Source organism: Corapipo altera, unplaced genomic scaffold (genome assembly GCF_003945725.1).
Source record: "Corapipo altera isolate COAL_440 unplaced genomic scaffold, ASM394572v1 22b, whole genome shotgun sequence".
Classification (NCBI taxonomy): Eukaryota; Metazoa; Chordata; class Aves; order Passeriformes; family Pipridae; genus Corapipo; species Corapipo altera.
The window spans coordinates 17,540,506-17,562,990 of record NW_020884876.1 but is presented as its reverse complement, the minus strand read 5'-3'; the positions used below and the strand labels follow the sequence as shown (position 1 = coordinate 17,562,990).

Below are 22,485 nucleotides of genomic sequence, written 5' to 3'. Positions count from 1 at the left end.
TTAGTTAACTAACATTATAAGAAAAGCTTATGCCAGAGCTACCTACCAGTAAATTCCCTTTATCTTGAATCCTGTAATTTGTTTCCTTCTAAATCATTAGACCACTTGTCTCGTATCCCCATGCTAACTCTGCTTCTGATTTTGCACATTTTTTGATAATGCACATTTGTGGGATAATATGATGGTTATGTCACTTTTAGAAACTGTTTTAAACTGGATGACCAGTCAAGGATTCCTAGGGATAGAGAGTTTCTGGTATAAATACCGACAGGACTATAATATTTTAGCTGTGATGGTGATCTGACTGTCTACAGAATCTATATTCAAGGTTTTTGCAGTGTGACCTTTCTTCACTGACTCAAATGACAAAACACCACTTCTTCCTTCTCCTTTACTTTAAAAGCTTGCAGAAAGGTCTTTGTAATATTTATGTATATAAACAAAAATTCAGTTTTATTATTTTAATCTTAAAAATTAAATTTGCTGCTTTATCAAAAAAATATACTTTATCAAGAAAAAGCACTATTATTCTTTCTTTCTTTGTGTGACTGCAGTTTACGTAGAAAGTCTTTCATGATCTGCTGTGTGCTCCATTTTGCAGAGATGTATAGGCAATGCGTGATTTCTGGCCTGAGGAGGTTTTCTGGCCACATGCCCACTATTTAGTAGGCTGCATTTGAAATATTTCCTAGAATGCCTCCCCTTTCAACCTTCCTGAAAACAATTTGCCTTCTGTTGGAGTTACATGGGAAAACAAAGCCCTGTAGAATACTTCTGCATTTCTTTCTACCTGACAGGTCTCCCAGCTCTAATGCTGATGAATATCTCTTCCACCCTCTGCTCCTAGTTTCAGGCTTTTTAGTTCCTATTTTGCTCTCCTTTATTATAAAATGCCAATCACACTGCAATATTCAAAAAATGTTTGTACAATATACGGCAGGAAGACCAGTTGCTTCATACAGACTGCTTCTTCAGCCCCTGTTGAATCTAGTCGTAGTGCACTTACTGAATCTTAAAGTCCACGGTGCAAATTTGAGACAACTGGTTGCAGACTTCTTTCAAAACGGATGTATACCAGATCGTAGTCTACACTGCTGCCAGATGCTGTAGTAGTTCATATTCTTTTAAGAAGCAGCCCTTCTGCACATTGTTGTCCGGTTAGTCACAGTTTTTTACCGTGACATCTCTTTGCTTCCTTCTACATTTTCTGTATTGCCTTGAGTATGTGGTGGTCTTCCTCTCCAAGTACCCCTCTCACGAGTCTCTAATCTAGGCCTGAACCTACCTATTTTAGATTAATGGGATTTTTCTTCCGTTGAGTTAAATGGGAACAGAATCGAGTTCTTGAAATGTCACGACATCCCATTGTTTGGTCTATTTAAAGTCATTTGTAATAGCGCAAGAAAGGAAATAAACTACTATCTTTGTACTAGAGCAAGAAAGGAAATAAACTACTATCTACCTGATCTTACTTCCAATTCTTATTTTGCCAGTGCATTCTGCTTTTCAGTGATGTAAACAACTCCTTCTACTGAATGGGTAAGCTGAAGGCAAGTGTTGGACAAACTGCTTGTCATTTGCCTATGGCTTTGAGAAGGCATCTTATTTTGTTAAAATTAGGGTAATGCACTTGTTTATGGGGAAGTTGACTCTTGCAACAAACAGTGCAATGCTTGTGAGCATGAATGATATGCAGTATTTCTCTTATATGATTTAGAGTAATTTTTTTCACTGAGACAAGAAGTGCATATGGAATGGGAACTTCAGCAAGAAGCAAGTAAATAAATTTTCAATTATATACATATAATTGAAAAGATGCTTTCTGAGATAATGACCTGAATTCCCTCTGGTTCTAAAGCTTCTCTGTGAGAACCTTCCAATACAAAGTCACTTCATATTAACTATTATTTTTTGTTTCTTCTTTGCTTTGGCAAGACAATATTTGTATAAATAACAGTCAGACTACGTGTATTTTTTCCAAAAGAGACTACCAACAAGTAACAAGTACTTAGTTTTGATGTTCTGCTTTTTCTTACAATGCAGTAAGGGAGAATATTACACAGTATAGTGTAATAAAGAAATGTTTGGGCTGATTTGACTGGTGGACTGGACATGGAAAAATGAGCACTGTATTTCAATTTACAGCGTAAATCAACAGGCTAAATTATTCTGCATGAGATCTTAGCCAGGTGAACTCCTTCCTGTTGAAGTTAGCATGACGGTCTCAACATGGCACTTGCTTTGGAATGTAAATGCAACAGAATACTTCATGTTGTATCAACAGCAACCAAAAAAAGTATAATAGGGCATTAACATGTAAAATAAACAACTTCATAAAATTAGTTTGTATGCAGAATACTTTCACAAACCAAAAATACTTTGAGAACCTTCACTCACAGATTTCTTGCATTTCGCTATAATTGTACAGCAGTAACAGTATTTTCACTACTGGAGGAGGCTTTGTACGTAATAGACAATTATGCAAAACCAAAGCACACTGTAGAAAGAACTAGGAAGACTGGAGATAGAATTTATCTTACATATAGAATTTTGGTTTATTTGGTTGAGTTTTTTAACTTTATTTCAACAATACCCTTATTCTTTTTCTATATGTGATCTGCCTAGTTTACATATACTTGAAAAAAGAGGCACTGGCTTAAATGTAAGTGTAAAAAGCAAGAAGACTTAGAGATAAGACTGAAGAATCGTGACTGACATGCTGGGTCATATTTTTCCTTTGAATTCACACAACTTTCACTAAGGACAGAACGCATGCAGGGTATCATTTTGCCTTGAAACACATACTACTCCAATTCCCGAAAGCAAAATTAGGTTCTCATTGAGCATGGCTCTACTACTGTCCATCCTTCAGCAAGAGTCCTACTGAATCCAGAAGGAGGTTTCCTCTGTAAAGCCTTGATTTTTTTTCTCTTTGAGACTGATTCTGTTTCTCCTTTCATACCTGCTACCTCAGTACTTATGCTGCAAGCTGGCGTCAGTTTTCCTGTTACCAAAATAGCTCCAGATCACTGTTAGAAGGTCTGAGGCTGTATTCTGGGTGTGTAGTGTAAAATCTACTATCTACCTGGTCTCTTTTCTGCTTTTATAGTGTGATATTTTGCCATCAGTGTGACACTTAACCAAATGGAGAATAAACTGGAATTGGCACTCACAGGATATCCTGATAGAAGTGATATTCTGTGCTTACTGCCTGTAGCCATTTAGTATAGTCAAGCTATGGCCTCTCCCTGCCCTGCTGCATGCTTCTCTATGCCTAAGTAACAGGTGACCACTATCGAGGGGATGCAAAAATTGTTCCGGGGGACCAATTTGGTCCTGTACTTAAAGAAAGTTGCTATATTCAAAGCATGAGTGAGACATAATCTACCTATTTGTAGTGAAGTCTATTAAATGTAACACTTATTAATATTGTTTGAATAGTGATTACTGTCTTTGTGATAGAAAAAATCAGGGCATAAATTGTTTTTCTGATAGAATGGTATTATTTCTCTGTGGGTTTTTTTCTAGAATTTTGGCTAGTCTAATATTTATTTATTCTTCCCATCAGGATTATAGAGTCAACATCTTTCTAAGACAGAAGTGGAATGACCCCAGACTCAAACTGCCCAATGACTGGAGAGGCTCAGATACACTGACGGTGGACCCAACTATGTTCAAGTGTCTTTGGAAGCCAGACTTATTCTTTGCAAATGAAAAAAATGCTAACTTCCATGATGTCACACAAGAAAATATCCTTCTTTTTATATTTCGAGATGGAGATGTCCTAGTCAGCATGAGGTATTTTATTTACATATTTCTACTATTTTTTTAAATGACTTTATATGAAATGTGTATGCTTATTAGACTTAGTAACATAATATGATGTATGACTAATATTGAAATTTATATGACAGTTTGTAAACAATACTACAATAAATTAAATATGTATAAAGAAATCAGATGAAGATATTTTAAAGCATATCAGTTGATAGCACTGCAGGTGCAAGAAATTCAAAGTGTGTGTACTTTTTCATGTCATGTTAAACTAACACACCAAGTAAAACTAACATTATTAGTTAAACACAATTTAAACCCCTTTGATAATTGCTTAGATTCCTAGATGCATAATGAAGTGGATAAGGTATCTGAAAAAAAAGCCTTCCGCTGAAGAATATATTTTGCACACCACTTGAATTTCTGCATCAACTAAAGCAAGTGATGATTACATACTAAAGATATAGGGAAAGGCAAAAATTACAAAAGTTGTGAATATAAATGTTTCGTAAAAGTACTGTGAAATAATACTGATTAACTTCTATGCCTGAATGAATATCGAGGTTTTTTGGAAGATCCCAATTTCATTGCAATTAACGTGTACTTTTTTGTGGTTTGAGTTGGTTTATCAAAGGTATACACAATGCCACAAAGATAGTCATCCACTGAAACCAGCAAACTGATTGATTAAAAAGGGTGTCATAGTGAATTACAGATCTGGAGAGTTTAGAGAACCAATGGTTTGTAGAGATCAGGCTCAATTTTCTAACAGCAAATGGATTTTCTTCTTGTGTGAACTGGAACATATTGCCCTGATAGAGGTAAAAATGATTATCTGAATATACCACAACTTTACCTTTAAGAAGGAACTACTTCAGAAGTTAGGGCCACATGAGCTATTTCTTCATGTAGTAGAAATAGATAGAAAAAGAAAGAAACAAGATGGGAGAGTCTGTGTTCTTTTTTGCCCATTTCAAATCAGGATGAGAAAAGTCAATCTCAAGACTATTGCTGACAGTGATCAGAAAACAAAATACATTGGGCAATCAAAGCATTTCATTTGGCTTGCTCTGAAAGTCCTGGTTTTGATTTCAGTTCCTTCTGTAGCAGGTTTTGAAGTGTGTAGAAATTAATATTTTGAAGTAGAAAATCACTTTCAGCTATGAAAGAATCTTCTTGTTTGAAGGAACAAATGCTAAATGAAACACTGAAGCCTTTTTCAAACATTGCAACTATTCATAAATGAGCTCAATAGGTTAGGTTAGTGACTAATGAATATTGAGTGAATACTAATGGAAGTGTTTCTGATGGAAAAATTATTCTCTGAAAACTTGCAAATAACAAAACCAAATTCAATAAGTTTGAAGTTAATGTCATCCTCTAAAAATACACTGTTTATTTTAATAACACACTATGTTCTCAGATGATACATATGCAGATAAGGATAATTTTCTGAGACCTTGTGCTTTGGCGGCATTTTTAAAATATATAATTTCTATGTCTTGTATTTTTAGTTTACATAGGTATTATCATGTGTAAATTAAAGAATCTCCAGTTATCAAACTACTTGAATGACAAAATGCATATGAGAGAAAGCTCTTGTGCAAATAGTTAAGAATTAGGAAACTGAAAACAGGAATAAACAGCTAGTGCTCACATCAGGGACAGTAAACAGTGGAGTCCCACAAAAAAAGTTTCAACTAGGTTTTGTGCCTTTCAACATAAATCGTCTGGAAAACTGTGAATTTCCAAGTGCTTTTGATGATACCAAAATATACAGAACAGTAAAGGTAAGAGACAATGTAAGAACCACAAATTAATCAAATGACCAGGCAACAAAGCATGAGATGAAATTCAAAGTGAATAACTGAAAATTATGCACGAGGAAAAAAATTATTGTAACATCACATAAAACCTGATTGTGTTTGAGGTGGTTATCAGCTAAGAAAATTATCTATGAGTAGTAACAGCTGGTTGTCTGAAAATGTCAGCTTATAGCTCAGTACTGTTTGAGCAAGTGATTTAAATTCTAGGAAGTATTAGGGATGAAAGAGAATATTATACCACTTCATAAATGAATGCTACACTTGGATCATGAATACAAAGTGCAGTTCTGGTCTTCTCACTGGGAAGAAGGGAGGCAAGGATGGTCGAAGGTACGGAACAGCTGAGCAAAGCAGAACTTTTCACGCTGGAAAGAACGAGATAATTGAGGTGGTGACATAGAGATCTCTAAATCACAAGTGGCACAGAGAGAATGGATGGACATTGATTTTTTTGCCTTCTTTTCCAGTAAAAGACCTATGAGACAGACTCAGGATGTATATAAGGAGATTATTAGAGTGTGTGCAGCTAAGCTATGATGTTCTTTGCTGCAAGATGCTGTGCATGTTAAAGGTTACATAGTGTCATGCTTTAACCCCAGCTGATAATTAAGTACTACATAGCTGCTTGCTCACTTCCCCCTTGCCCCTGGCCCTGGTGGGATGGGGAGGAGAAGCAGGAAAAGAAAGCCCATAAAAGTCTTGAGTTGAGAACATTTTAACAATTGAAGCAAAGTAAAACAAAATAATAGATGTCATAATGCTAATATTAATTGTAATAAAAAGGAGAGGGAGAGAGAGACATAAAACCCAAGAGAAACAAGTGATGCAGAATACAATTGCTCAACACCTGGTGACCATCCCTTCCCTGCTACCTCCCATCTTCTTGTGCACCTGCTCACTGGCAGAGCATGGAAACTGAAAAGTCCTTGATTTAGGGTAAGCACTGCTGAGCAACAACCAAAACATCAATGTGTTATCCACATTATTCTCATACTGAATCCAAAACACAGCACTGTGCCAGCTGCTAGGAAGAAAATTAACTCTGTCCCAGCCGAAACCAGGATACAGATTCCAGAAAGCAACCAGAATCAAAATAGCTTCTTGGAGACAAAAAAATCTGTCAAGGTCCCTTAAATACTGAAGCATCACCTCTGGTTTAGGGAGTCCTTGAGATGCAATTTTTGGGATGTTGCTGAATATCTGGAAAAATAACATTTCCAGATTGCCATGGTATCATATTCTTTTTTAGGAGTCTGACATTGGCCACTACTGGAGACAGGACTCTGCTCTATATGGACATTTGGTTAGGTTATTCTTATGACCTATATGTATTTCATCTTGTATTAGTAGTTCTCTAATTTGTGAACTATTATGTGTTTAAAGCCCTCTATAATTTTTTTCCCTATTTTATACAAGAGATCTCCATTTCAAACTGCTAATTATAACTTTAAATTTTGTTTCTGCTATTTTAGAAGATGAAAATCAAACGCCTGTGATTTTTTCTTTCTTATGGCCATCTACTACTTGCATGGCAGCTCACACTGTTTTTAAATACCATTTCTGTATTTTCAGGTTGTCTATTACTCTGTCATGCCCTTTGGACTTGACCTTGTTTCCTATGGATACACAGCGCTGCAAGATGCAATTGGAAAGCTGTATGTAAATTATTCTGTGCATAAAAACAGTTCTCTTCTAGGCATGCATGAGAATCAAACAAAAATTATCAGTTCTGTATTGTTCATGTCGGCATTTTTAATGAACTGTGAAACTGATACTCACTGGTTCCCACCAATGTACATTTCCCTATCAAAGATATTTCTTACAGGTATGGCGCTGTGCACTCTTGGTTTTAGCTTTTACTGTCAACCATAATGACAATTGAGGAGTTTTATAAAAACATTTACAATAAACTTAGTCAAATGGAAACACATATCATTCGGAAAAAAGAATGGCTTCCCCAGGTAGTTTTAACTTCCACAACCTGTGCTGCTTTGGAGGTTGTTAGGACCCAATTTATCCCCTTGCATTGATGATGCATGGTATTGCTTGAAACCCCTTTAATATGGTACCGAAGGAAAAGTGTTTGATGCCAAAGCAGTGATATTATTTAGGGTGAAATGTTTTGAAAGTGGTTTCAAGATATGTTGTGGCTGTAGTCAGGCATCTGTTCCTTACCAATCCTACCCTGGTCTCCAGGTGATTTAGTCTTATGATGGGGCATACAGGTCTCATCTCTGAAGGGCATCATGCAGACAAAATGTTTCTGAAACCCATCTTCTTTCTCATGCCCCAAGTACACGAGTGTTTACTCAACTATAGCCTTTTTCCAGCACTTCAATCCCTGGTGATCCCACTTTCATAGTAATTCTGTTTTCCTGAATAAGGATGAGTATGGAGCAGAGGGAAGGAAGGTGACTTACTCCAGCCTGTTCCTCCTGGAACACAAAAACTTGTTCGACTTTTACTCCACCAGCTCTGGTGGGAAAGGTGAGGTTAGGGAAAGGAAGTCACAACTGAAGAAAGAGCAAGGTTAATCAAAACTGGGCAGGGTATCCCAGTGGGGACAAGGGTAATAATAATGATAATGATAATGATAATGATAATAATAATAATAATAATAATAATAATAATAATAATATAATTGTATTAGAGTTTTCAATTTAGTTTTTGATTTCCAGCATTTATCTTTAGAATTGTAGTATGTCCACGGTAGTTTTGCTTGTCACTACATGTACATTAGCTGAAGTAAACTCTTACGGTAAATGGAAATTAGTTTGGGGTTAAATTGGAATTAGACAGTAATATTAATAGAAGTTTGCTCAAGCTTTCTCAGTCTAGGTTGCTTCACAAGCATTTCAAGGAATAGTTATTCAAGAATGAACTAAAATGCATGCTATGTTGATTTATTCAAATTCGGCATGAATTTACTTCTTTAGAAAGACAGTGTGCTTTCTTCTACCTTTTAATTCAGTTGTCAAAAGTAAGAATGGTACCTCCTGTCTACCCCTCCAGTTCTTCCGCTTTTAGCATTTGGCAGTTTTATTCTTCTTAGGTTATTTTCAAATCAATCTTTTGTTTCTACTTGCTAGATTTCAAAATCAAAAAAGGCCATCAGTTTTTACTGAGCTGTTCTCATATCCACAGTTATGATCCCCAGCTCTACACATTCTCTATAGACACAAATTTCACTGTCCAGTAATTGTTATGATAAAGGATCTTGGCAGTTTTGTGATATGCTAAGTGTTGGAAGGGGATGAGACTGATTTTATGAATGAAGCATTCAAACAACTCAATTTTTTTATATTATCTTACTTTATGGAGCTTTGGGACATTTTGATTTTCATTAAATTGTTAGGAATCATAGAGACACAATAGAAACCTTATGAACGGTTTCACTTTTTTAATTACAGCTGCTTTTAAAAAGTTAAAAAAAATAATCTAATGCCTCCAGGAAAAGAATGGCTGTTTAAACATTTTTAAGGGCTTTGAACTGCAAAAGACTGCATTCCAACTCCATCTTTTTTATGTTTCCTCATCTCTGTTCCCACCTAACACACATTATCTCTGTTTGAATTAAGTTAATCTTTAATAAACAAAAGGTAGCAAAAGAATGGCATGTAAAATCATGGTTCTGATTATGCACATTTAATCAATATTGCTTTATGCTTGAATATTGTGAGTCTAACTTCCACTGCCTCTTGCTCGGTGGTGCTGTATATATCATGATTTAGACACTCAGAGGTGTGCTGAAGTCTGTCCATACTCAGGAGGTCATGAAGGCACTGAACTGATTTCTGTAGGACTACACATCTGCTCAAATTCCTGATCAAGTATTTCCTGAATGGAAATGCTTTCATGAGTCAGGCTTTTAGTCTGAAAAAATAAACAGAGAGGCTGTTTTACACAAAACCCAAGATCCATCACAGTAATGGAGTTGTTAAATTCTTTTGAAGTTACTTGGATTCGTGAGTCCTGTTAAAATTCAGTACATTTTTCATGCTTTGCTGAAGTAGAGTATGAATTAATATGGAGGCTTGAAAGCTGTGGAGAGTAGAGCTTTGCTTTCTTTGTTTAAACAGTACAAACTGTGACAAAGACCTTTTCGTCAGCTGATAATGTAATGTTCCACCCATCAAATCCTAATTTAGGCCTATGTAAAAATTCAGCTGTGAATTATTTAATTTTTGTATTTATTTATTTGAACAGGAACTAGAAAGAAAAAGACTGAACGGAATATGCATATGCTAGATTTTCTTGCAGAGTTTAGTCTGATTGAGGTGTTTTTTTAAACAATTATTATTATTTTGTTCTTGTAGTTGGTTACACAACTGATGACTTACGGTTTATCTGGCAGTCTGGAGATCCTGTACAACTAGAGAAAATTGCTCTGCCTCAGTTTGATATTAAAAAGGAGGATATTGAATATGGTAACTGTACCAAGTATTACAAAGGCACAGGTAGGTAATCTAACTGATTGCCTTGGTAAAACCCTTTTGAGCTTCCTTCAATTACTGTTTATAATTAATAGTTAATATTCCAGTCCATGTCTTACATTTCATGGGATAAAATAGATTACTTTTAACTAATAGGTAGTTCATATAGTGGTGACTTTCACATGTGATTACTACAAACTAATTCAAATATAGAGACATCTAAATTGAAGATGGGATTAAATGTTTGTTTTGGTTTTGTTTTCATATCTTATCATCTTCTTATCAGCATTCTCTTTTTATAGTCTATTACCTGTTTATGCTGGTAAATGTCTAACCTTTCTGAAAGAGTGTTCACACAGAATCATGCCAGTTGCAGCAAAGCGTGTAAATTTTGATTTTCTGGTTCAAATTTTGTTCCATAAATGGATAGTATTAGAGTGTAACTTCAAGTGCTTCACCCTGCAGGTTCTTCCTTTCTCTGAGAGTTCTGGAAAGTCTGTCATTATAGAAAGCTGCTTAAAATCCTCTGTCTGTATTTATTTAATCCTACAATTATTTTCTGAATGTGAGCACAGATTTATCCAATGGTTTCTGTACTCTTGCTTTTAATGATTTATCTTTTCTACTTTGATTCGTTCCTGCTTATGATTATATCCAAACTACTGACATACTGTGGCAACCACAAAACTTTCTACAAGAATGGAAGTCAGCAGGTGTATTTTAGGCAGTGCCCTTGCATTGTATAAATAAATCTCCCATTAAAACTTAGTGAGGGGGACTGTGGTGCTGCAGCTTCTGAGGACCCTTTGCAAGTTTCTCATTGACTATTCAGCTGAAGTGGAGAGTCTGTTACTTGTGATTGCTCCTGAGCTTGAGCTGAAGACATCTCAACTAACCTTAGCAGATCTCAGATTTAAGAATTTAACTTGAAGAGATAATAAAAATTGAAGTGGAGTTTGTCTACAAACTGCAAAATGAGTGAGTTCTTAGCCTAACTACATAATTCAGCATCTTGGGTGATTTAACATTTGTAAATAATAAGAAATTAGCTCTCTTCAAGAAAATTCTACATTTGTGAAAGCACATCCAACAACTGGCAGTGATTGCATTCAAATCTAAGTCAGGATATGGTAGAAACTTACTTAGTAATGAGAAAATGTTTCTTTCTTAATTAAACAATGAATTTACTGAAAATAAAGAGGCTATGAAGTAGTGAAAAATTAAGGAAATGGATCTTGCATTTCCTGAATGAAATCCATACAAATTAGATAATTGTAAAACTTGCATTCTATTTGAGGCAAAAAGAAAATACTCAAGATTGTTATCTTGTTGTTGAAGTTATCGTGATTATTTTGAGTTTTGCCCTAGATCTGAAATTAAATGTCTAAAAAAAATTAGATATTTTAGATATTTTTAGAAACCTTAAAGAAAAAAAGTAAGAAAAATCAGTGGTGTTCTCTCAAGTTTTACCAACTTGTGACCACAAGTTAAAATGACACTCTGCAAAATGCTCAGTAAAATGCTCACATTTTGTGTGTGTGTGCGTGTGTGTGTGTGTGTGTGTGTGTGCTTTGGAACATTAAAGAAAGAACATGAGAGAACCATCAGTTAAAAAATTAATTTTTTAAAGTTTTCACAACTCTTTTATTGCAAATCCTTTCTGTTAAGAATATCCATTTAATCTCATAATCAAAACTGGAATTAATACTTCAGTAATGTGAAAGGAATATTTAATATTTTAATACTCTGAAGTATTTTTAAAGGTGTTTTAAATACTCCATTTGTATTTACTTTAAATTCTTATGCTGAAGGTATTTTAAAAATACCTTCACATACAGAGTTAAAATTAATTCAGCTATGGATTTTGCCAGATAATCAAGAGAAGTGTTGCATGAAGGAGCAAATTTTCAAAATTATGGCTTATGTAGTAGATTCCTGCCTATTGCAAAGAACTCAATCTTTACTGCTTATTTTTGTCAACTGACATTTTACCATAACTAAGCTGAAAGAGAGTCACCAAATTTGGGGAGATTTTGTGGCAATAAATTGAATATATATATTTGCAAATTGCCTGTTATTCATCAACTGTGTGACAGATTCAGAAAGGTCCTTGTGAGCTGAATGGTGAGGGCAATAGATACTATACTCTGTCTGATGAAAGACTATTTAAATGAAGGCATACGGAATACATTTCCTACATAACACAAACAATGATTTTGAAGGTCATCCCTCATTTGAAAATAAAACCTAAAAGTATTTGGAAACTATTCAGAAATTATAGAAGGATAACTTTTCAGTCAACAGATCACTGAAAATGATAGAATGGACGATAAAATACAGCACTGAGAAGACACTAGTCTTCTACACAAGGATGTTTTTCTTTAATGTTTTATTATTTTGTTGTTTTGGTGTTTGTATGCCTAAACAGCTCTTTTATGTCATTGTACAGCACTTACTTGATAAAATAAATAGAGAACTTTTTGACAGATTCTAGCTTCTAAATTAGCTTTGCAACAACTGGATTGATAAATATGGTCCAATCTGAATTTTGAAGTTGTTGTAATATAACATAGGAATGCTCTTTCTTTGTGATAGAATAGTTTCTGAAGGTTTTTTTTTGCAACACTGTTGTGTTTCTATTAATATAAAAATGCCAGTTTTGCTAATTGAGTGAAAATATGAACAGAATTTATTTTCTGGCTATCAGATTTCTTGATACATTTGTTATCTCCAGCAAAACCTCTTGTACTACAACTTTATTTTTTATTGAATTATCTTAGACAGATATCTTCTTAAATATTTAAAATACTCATTTTAAAAGATTTTTTGCAGTATTTCTTGTTTGCAAAATTTACAGTTTTTCTAGAGCCTGTTTTAAAAAGTCTGTACCAATTTTAGAAGTCATCTGTATCATCTTTCAGTATGGGGGAAATCTGATTAGAATCACATTCAGATCCCCTCTTTCCATTCTAAACTTTCTAGACTAATATTTCTGAATTCCACCTTTTGCACAAATTAATGCTGAGTAGGATTTTCTGGTGAGCTTAAGCTAGTAGGACTGCTAGACTCCATGGTTTTTATCTGGATTGCATACTGCATCTTGAAGCCAGCATCAAGATGAGAGTCAGTTTGTCTTCCTGCTACTGATGTGCTTTGAGAAGATGGAGGGTTCCTTATAGAGCACAGATAATACTGCAGCCTGACTACACTTTGTGGTTATGTAGATCTGTGTTTTAAATTTTTTTTTCAAATTAAACTCTTTGAATTTATAAAGACAGTTGAATTATTGAACTTTTACTCTTAAATAGAAAAAGACCTGGAAGATATGAATCAGAGGTTCACTTGCAAAACACGTTAAACATTAATGCATTTATTTCTTTAAAGGTTATTACACTTGTGTAGAAGTAATCTTCACTTTAAGAAGACAAGTTGGATTTTACATGATGGGTGTTTATGCTCCTACACTGCTAATTGTTGTTCTATCCTGGCTGTCATTTTGGATCAATCCTGACGCAAGTGCTGCAAGAGTCCCGCTGGGTAACCTGTGTTTTCACATATGTCACAATCCACTTTAACACCGTTCTGAGTTGCTTTGACTACATGACACTGGACCCTGAAAGCAACTTCACTTCCATTATTTGCTCATCATTTTCACTGAAATCTCCTCATTCCTAGTCTTCTAAAATCCACCCCCACATTAAGACTTCACTTGATAGTAGTTCCAGCATTTGTGTGACAAGCACACTGTGTCTGCTCCTCTCAGCTTGGACAAATCTGATCTTATCTATGTACAGGTGATGCTGCAAACACTGTGGCAATATGTGGTTTATAGGAATTTGAACATTTGAATAATCAGTAGGAAAGCAGGATGATAAGTAAGGCTCTAAAAAGCTACCTATTGGAACAGCTTTTCTGAAGATTAATAGAAACATAATGATGTCTGGAACATAACTAGTATTCTTGTTACCTGCTTGGCTTTATTTCATTAGAGACTCAGTTCACGAGAGTACTTCAAGCTCATGTGGTCGTGCTGCTCAGCACAACATAGTAGGCAGGCCCTTAATTTATTTTGAAATAGTAGGACACAGAGTTACTAAAACCATTATTATCCTGACTAATTGTATTGTACATGGGACTCCAGTTCTGAGGTGGCCAAACTTGCTGACCCCAGTGAAATGAGGAGCCAGGCTCTTCCATCTTGACCCTTCTATTTGGATTCCTTTCCCCATGCTCTGACCTCCACGTGCTCCCCTTTTCCCTGGCACTCTCACCTGCCCAAGCCCATACTTTCCAAATCTTTGCCATGTCCCAGGAGGTTTAGTGCATCTGTTTTTAACATCTCAGTGGTGCAGTTGCAGAATCCCTCCATCTGCTTCCTCAGAAACCTCTTATGCACACTGGAATCTCCACAACCCCACAGGATTTGACTCCTGTGCAGCCTCGTGTGCATTGAATGTGTGCCCAATGAGCTCTGGAGACCCTTAGAGTCAGGACCTGCCACATCACTTTACCAATTTGTGTCTGTGATCTGCAGAGTCTTGCAGCAGTGGGTAACTAAAATCTCTGTGTTAGGAGTGAGCTTGAGCAGGAACGGAGTTTTTTATGTGGAAAAGCATCCACATACCTCCTGGCCTGAGCTCCATTGCTCTCATCTCAGGTAATCTGCTATGACTCTTCTTCCAGTGATGTGATAGAAAAACAGAGCTGCAAACCCCCCCAAAAATAAGAGGGGTGTGAAGGTCCTTGAATATATCCAGAGGAGGACAATAAAGTGGTGAAAGGACTGGAAGGCGTGTCCATGAGGAGTGTCTAAGGACTCCGTATTTGTTTAGTTTGGAGAGAAGGAGTCTGTGGAGCAACCTCGTTGCTCTCTACAGCTTCCTGAGGAGGGGAAGTGGAGAGGGAGGTGTTGAAATGTTTTTCCTGGTGTCCAGTGACAGGATGAGTGGGAATGGTTCAAATCTGCACTAGGGGAGGTTCATTGGATTACTGAGAAACAGTAAAGAACAGGCTTTCTTGAGAGGTGGTCAAGCCTGACAGGGTTTAAGGGTCATTTGGACAATGCCCTTAACACACTTTAGCTCTTGGTCAGCCCCTGAATTGGTCAGGCAGTTGGCCTGGATGATCTTTGAAGGTCCCATCAAACTCAAATAGTCTGTTCTATTCTAAAATCTGGAGAACCATGGTTGGAGCTCTACTTCTGGTTTGTGAGCCACAACTGGCTACTTTGCTGTAAATGAAGTAAACCACATTATATACAGTCTATCTTTTTTCTAGAGCTCTATGTCAGAATACAAAGAAGCTTTTTTTTCTTTTGACCTTTAAAAATATTAATAGTTGCTTGGAGAGGAGTCTCAATCTGTTTTTAGTTTCGTGGCAAGTAACAAATACAATCTTTTACCTTGAAAAGTCACAAGGATTCATTCCATAATGTGAAACATTAAGAGAGCATTTTAAGAGAAGAAGAATGGGGAAAATGTAAGATGCATTAAATTAAAAGGAATGAAACAGGAACTGGAAATATTTTTCACATAGGAAATTCAAATACAATTGGAACCAAGCTGTATTGCCACTTCTGTGATGCCATGCTTCACATAGCAAACCAGACAGGCTTATTAATTACATAGTAGATTTATAAGAGTCTTAGTGCTGATTCATGTCACACAGATGTCTTTGTGACTAAATATGCATGCTTATTTATTTTTTATTTGTTTCATTCATTGTAAGTGTTTATTCGATCCTTTTATGTATTAGCATTTCTGAAATACTTCATTTTTAACAATACTATTGGCCTAGTTATGTGACTTTTCCTGAATCCCCAGAGAAGCAAAAAAACCCTCTAAATCTGACCATTCTTTAACTGAGTCAGTATTTAGTAATGAAGGTTGTTAATACTTTCACTGGGGTAAGATTTATGTTTCTCCAGTGTTCAGGAGAGCAACAAACTAACTCTTCTAGCTACATCCTTGAAGATAGTTGACCTTGAAATATGGCAAGATTAAGATTTGTGTGTCAAATGAATGATATCTAGCCCAAAAACATTGTTACCGATGGCTAGATACAGATGTCATCCTGTGAGAAGCTACTTCAGATTTACCTACTAATATCTTAATGCAGTCATCCCTAGAATTAAGTACTGTGGGCTACTGCTCCCCATGCAAGCCCTATTTATACCTGTTTCATTTCACCCAACTAAATCCACGAAGGACTGGGATCTGGACAGCTGTAGCTGAGCAACATAAAGGCTGATACCACTGAATGCTTCTTTCTAGTTCGATGCTGGTGTTTCACCTTTTAGTGAGCCTGACACAGGACTCTGCTGTTCTTTACAGGTGGAAAGGATGCCAGCATCCATTGAAAAAAAGTCCTTTCCTTCCTTCACTGCTATCTTATCCCCAAAGGGAGTAAGATCTTCCCTGGAGCTATAGGGATCTGAGGGATGTCAGACTTCTGTCCACCCACAGTGGCCTGGCAAAATGAAACATTGGTCCAGAGTGAAGGTGGGGGTACAACAGGGTAACTAAAAGCTTGGAATAGTGATCAATGGTGTGTTCCCCCCATACAAAGAAGAGCTACGTCTGCGGCCAGGCACAACCCACTCGCTGCTCATCGCTCTTGTCCTCAGATCTGTCTTAGTTCTAGTCATTTATTTTATCAAATTGTAACAACTGTAGGGTTTCAAAGGAAAGGCATAAAGATATATGTTGCAACTCTAATATGAAGATGGATTGGCAAGATGATGTCTTTTAGTTTATGGAGATTAATGAGAGAAGAGAATGTGCTAGAGATACCAAATTTAACGGAAAGCAAGTCAGAATATTAGCTTTTTCAATAACATTAGTAAGATGAATCCAGGCATCAAGAGGGATGCCACACTAGGGGAAAAAGTGCAGAAGTATTTCCTAAAACTGCCACTTTCCCTTTACTTTGCAAGTGTGGAGGAAGGAGCTCTAGGTCCCTTCTCTTTAGTGCTCCCTAAGAAGAAAAGGGGAGATTTTTTTTGTTTCCCCCTTTTTTTTTTTTAATAACTAATCTTTCAGTTTATTTCTTCATGCTCCTCACTCACATTTCAGCGTTAAGCTTTGGACTGTGCTAGGTAGGCACCTGCTGCCAGAGGCGTGACTTACAGCTCTGGTACTGGGGTCTCCAAGGCCATACCAACTCTCATCTTTCTATTAAGCAAATGGTTGCTTAATAGAATATTTATGTGCTTCTGTCTCACTTTATTGTTACCTTGAAAACCTAGAAGCTTCTTAGACTCTGAGAATGAACCTTTCATTGTAAGAATCCAGGAAAATGGAATTAGCTGCTGGTCACCATGACCTCAGTTGAAATGAGTGCTGAAAATTCATGAACAATGAAAGCCCCACAAAAATATTTTCAACTACTAGAACTTCTAAGTTAGTTCTGTAGAATTCAATCCAATAATGTAAGATATAGTATTTTAAGGTCTAAAAAGTTGGTGTACAATTTTTTTTTGGCACCAGGCATGATAATAAAACTCACATATTAAGACAGTAAACACTTCTGAAGTCAGTAGGAAAAAATTGTCATATCCAAGATGTTGAGCCAGTCCATATCATTGGTTAATTTGGTTGTTCAGGGTAAGGGTTATTCAAACAGCGTGCTGGGCATAGGCAGATGTGTCATGTATATGTTAAGAGGCAGTACAACCTTATTTGTACTTGTTATTGAAGTTTTTTTGTGATCCATCCCCAGCCAGCAGGTGTTGGCAAGTGAAAATAATTTTTTTTTTGAAAGAAGTATTCTATGCTTACCTTCTATCCTTATAGGCATGTTTGTACCTTAATGCTTCAGATACAATAGATGGAAAATAAGCCAGAGTGGACACTGAGGATTGTCTGTTTAGTATTTACCATATCATTCTGTTCTGAGGTAACACATCTGCCCATTCTGTATTATCCCCATGGACAAAAAAAAGTCCAGCTTTGCAGTGATCCATCAATACTACACATTTATAAATAAAACATTGTAAAATTCTGTGGTTTAAAATTGCATGACTGTAAACATTTCTTTATACTTCAGTGTTTTAGCAGCTAGTGAATTGCTCATTTGAGATTAATGCCAAATAAAGTATAATGTCAATTTTACTGAAATCCAAATAGGAACAGTAGCAAAAGAATGTGTTGTTTATGATCAACTAGAATTGAATATTTTCATAGGCAAGTACAGATATTTTCAATATAATTAACCTTTTCACATCCTCAGTTACTTAAAATCTATCTGAAGAAAATTATCTCCCTATGAATGACAAAATTTTTTATGCTTTGGATAGCACATGTGACCAGTATAAGAAATGTAGTTGAGACTAACTGAATATCTCTTTTTGACCAACATTTTCTATGGATGTCAATTATATTTCATTAAGCTGTCCACTCATAAGTAAAGCTTTTTATCATTAGCATTCACAAAACCAAAATGGGACATTCTGAACTTGGAGATTGAACTAAGTTTTCCCCCTTGACAGCCATTTCTAAAGTTAGCTTCTTCCAAAAGTAGCTGTTCATACTACTGTTCTCTTTTCATAGGACCCTGTGAGAAATCTTTCTGAGATCAGGCTTGTATTTTATCTCTTGGGATGTGAGCCTTGTGTGAATGATGAAGCCTTGGAAGCCTTATTAGGAGAAATGCTTGTCTAAATCCACAATGAGTGTGACCTTTCAACAACCTTTGCACATGTGCGTTTTTGTACATGATAAGGGCTTCATGAAATGCCCTTTATCTAGAAAGCTTCCTCTAGATCATGGAAGCTCAAATAGGAAATGATTGTAGACCCTCAGTCACCTCAGTGTTTTCATCTTCCCAGTGAATCGGGAACACAGACGTCGTGATGTGCTCACACAGCTCTGCCCTTCAGCAAAATTTCCCTTTCACCTAAGGTTTGAATATCACACCCGTGAACAGGTCATTCAGAGAATTGCTCCTGCTGCAGCACAGTTCAGATTTCTGGGACAATGGTAGTTTAATTTAAAGGACTTGGAGTGTTTTGGTTTAAGAGTCATATATTTCTTTTCCACCTTCCCGGACTTGCACATTGTAAGATAAGTCTTTGGAAAGCCCATTTCCCAGCTGTGTGTTGGGGCACAAAAGCCACAACAACCAGTTTAGCCTCACTTACTTGTTTCTCTGTTTATAAAATGAAGATACTTAATAATTCACCATTAACTGCAATATCCTACATAAGTGTTCAGTTTAATATGTTCATGAACCGAAGGCATGTGCACTTTGTACACCTACTGCACCAACCACATTGTGAAGTCCCATTACAAAACATCATTCACTATTGTCTGTTTCAGAGGAAGAGCACAGCCAGTATCATTGAGAGGAAGTTTTCTTAATCAGTATGTTGTTTTTTCTTTTTGTAGGTATTTTCTCAGTGCTCAGCTTGGCATCTGAATGTACCACTCTTGCTGCTGAACTTCCCAAAGTGTCTTACGTGAAGGCCTTAGATGTCTGGCTGATTGTTTGTCTTCTCTTTGGCTTTGCATCCCTGGTGGAGTATGCTGTGGTTCAGGTAATGCTAAACAATCCAAAGAGAATTGAAGCCGAAAAAGCAAAGATTGCCAAGGCAGAGCAAGCGGAAGGGAAGGGTGGAAATGCTGCCAAGAAGAACACTGTGAATGGCACAGGGACTCCTGTCCACATCAGCACTTTACAGGTAGGAGCTGCAAAGATCCGTACACAAAATCAGCATTATCCTCTATTAAATTAATTACTCTGGTAATAGTTTTGAATAGTGCTTAATTTTAGAAGTGGCCAAGACATTAAAAATGTGCTGGTTACTAATGACTGGAAATGTGACCAACTGGTCCCTAGTGATTTGGGGTCAGATGTATTAAATGAAAAATTTGTCTTTTAATATCCTAGCACCATGGTTGCTGCTAAGCTTCAGGTAAATAAAGTAGCAAGCAACTTCACAGTTGCTGTTTTTCTCATAATAAATAGCAGCTGTCAAACTGTAACTATTCAGAGGACAGGACTCTTAGACGGTATTTTCTGAGACCATACTCAAATAACGCCCAGCTCATTGCTTTCCCAAGGATAGCCACAGCTGCACTGCATTGTATGTCAAGGATCTATGAAGCCAGGAATCCAGAATTCTTGGCATCTATAAACAAAAGTCAGGTCTGTTTGTCTGTCAAACAGTTCCTGCATTTCTTTTGTAGCCAGATAACGTTTACGTGTAAATCAATCAGATATCATTATAAGGACAAAGATGACGTACATCTTTGCTCTAGCCAAAGTTTTCTATCATGTTGCTGTATTCCTGTTATTGTAGAAGTCCTTGTTTGTGCTCCAAGAGTTATCAGACATCCCAGGCCAACTGCCCTCGGTCCTCAGTGATATTTATTTGACATTTATTCTGCAAAAGAAAATACATTATGCTACAGTATGTGTAGTATGAATTTGGCTTGTCCTTTTCAATGACTCAGCAATTTTTTTGTATAAAGTAAAGCTATGAGGCCAGATCCAAGTGATACTATTGGTACAATTTAACTTTTATCTTTCTTTAAGGAAGAAGTAGTTTATACCAGAGTGGCCAAAAGCCTGTCCTAGTAGCAAGCTGGGATTGATAACTAATTACCCCCAGTCCAGAAGAGCTGCAGGTATTGCAGGGCAGTGCACTTAACTACCATAATTCTCATCTGGTGCACTTGACTACCATAATTCTCATCTGGCAGAAGAATCTCTGGGAACTGTTTTGGCAGGCAACTAGACTCAGCTCAGAGCAAGTCCATGACTGCTTTGACTTGTGTCACAAGTAATTCCCCAAGTCCAGGCAACATGGGAACTGAGTAGAAGGATGGCTCTGCTATAGATTTGCTTTCCCTGAACTGAATGTGATATTTTTGTGTTCAGCAATTTGCAGGTCCCAAATTCAGCTGTTTCTTGTGACAAAATAGTTGCAGCAATCCAGCAAAGCAGCATAAAATATATTTTTCCTATTTCAAGTATTTAAAAAGTGCTAAGTGTTCAGCTTGATCAATGGCAAATTTAACAAAAAATTACAGTTTTTCAGTAGTGTGAACAAAACAAATTGCTAAATTACTGATTCTCCTTGGTGTGTACACCCTTTCAGGTGCTGTTGTCATACCTATACAGGGAACAAAACTATATCTTTTATTATGTCTGTTGTCCTTTCGTCTTTTAATTTTTCTTCAAGAAGGGCACTGAGTGTACAGTGCATTTTAAGACTTAGAGGAATCACTGTCCACAGAAGTTCAGCAACATTCCCCATGACTGGTGTCTAGCAGCAAGCTGAAGGTTCTGAGAATTTAGACTTCAATCTGCCTTCCAAGATCTCATAGTGTCTCCCCTCCACAATCTTGAAATGTCAGCGTCAGCTTTTCATGTTTGACCTGCCCTTTTCAGGGTCTTCCCAGTTTGTTATGAGAGACCTTTAACATTCCAATACCTTCTGATGATCTTTGTACAGAGAATTACAGAAAAATTGTTTACCAAAACATGATGAAAATAGGTATTCATTGCTACAAAAGTCGGTCACATGGCTGAGTGGCTCATAACTAGTCATCCAGCTGGGATTCATCCGCCTACTTTGAAACACAACCTGCCAAAGGAAAGGTATCCTGGGCTGGTAATTTCTGGGAAGATGACCAGGCTGAGATAGAAAAAGGTCCCAGACCAATGAATCATTTGACATCAGGATGTGATAGGATGGTGATGCTACATTTTATATAAAGCTATAAATCTGCCTAGCTGAAAACTCCCTGTCTGAACCAGCTACCGCGTAGGAGTACTTTGAAAGTTCTCAGCCATGCAAAAGCCTGTACTAAAGTCCTAAATCAAAGCAGGTGTAAATCTTTTGGTAGTTCTGACTCCTAATTCAAAACTAGGCCTGCCTCAGAAAATTTGGATTGCTCCCATACAGACCTAGCAGTGATCAAGTAGAGAATGCATTCGTCATATGGCAAATATGCAAGGGACAGAAACATTAAAGAAACAGGTAATGGAAAAAAACTGTATGTTGAAAGGCATAAAGAATACGAAAAAAAAAGAGGCCAGAGTGCTGTACCAGAACTTCAGGAGCTGTTTCTCATCAGGGTCATATAGGATTGTGTGGGAGGAAAGAGAAAATACTTTGCTAAATGTCTGGAAAGACTTGGGTGACCTGGTGTGTAGCTTTAGGACAACTAAAGAAAAAGGACAACTTAGAACTGCACCCTGAAATGAGTATGCATCCTGTAGAAATATTCGAGGGTGTTCATTTTCCACATAGGAGATGGTACTTAGGCAAAAGTGACTGAGGGTGTATTTGGAAATGTCAGCTTGAAACAGTGGATAGACCAGATGGGACTCAAAAGTAAAGCCAACAGAAAAGACATAGAAGCAAAAAACTCCAAGTGGGAAAAAACAGAGAGTATAAATAATTCCATTTGTAAGTGTTTCTGCAGTTTAAATGAAGCACTTAC

General features: G+C 36.6%; 1 protein-coding gene across 4 annotated transcripts in view; it reads left to right on the top strand.

Moving 5' to 3' along the window:
• The window catches only part of GLRB (glycine receptor beta), a 52,476-nt gene that overhangs the window by 17,895 nt on the left and 12,096 nt on the right, over nucleotides 1–22,485 (top strand). For 3 of the 4 annotated variants that reach the window (XM_027635633.1, XM_027635632.1, XM_027635634.1), the window contains exons 5-9: nucleotides 3,569–3,798; nucleotides 7,173–7,255; nucleotides 9,917–10,057; nucleotides 13,418–13,570; nucleotides 19,420–19,712. In XM_027635633.1, coding sequence (XP_027491434.1) covers nucleotides 3,569–3,798; nucleotides 7,173–7,255; nucleotides 9,917–10,057; nucleotides 13,418–13,570; nucleotides 19,420–19,712 — 900 coding nt within the window. The remainder of the gene's footprint in view (nucleotides 1–3,568; nucleotides 3,799–7,172; nucleotides 7,256–9,916; nucleotides 10,058–13,417; nucleotides 13,571–19,419; nucleotides 19,713–22,485) is intronic. The other variant, XM_027635637.1, reaches the window with a different exon arrangement.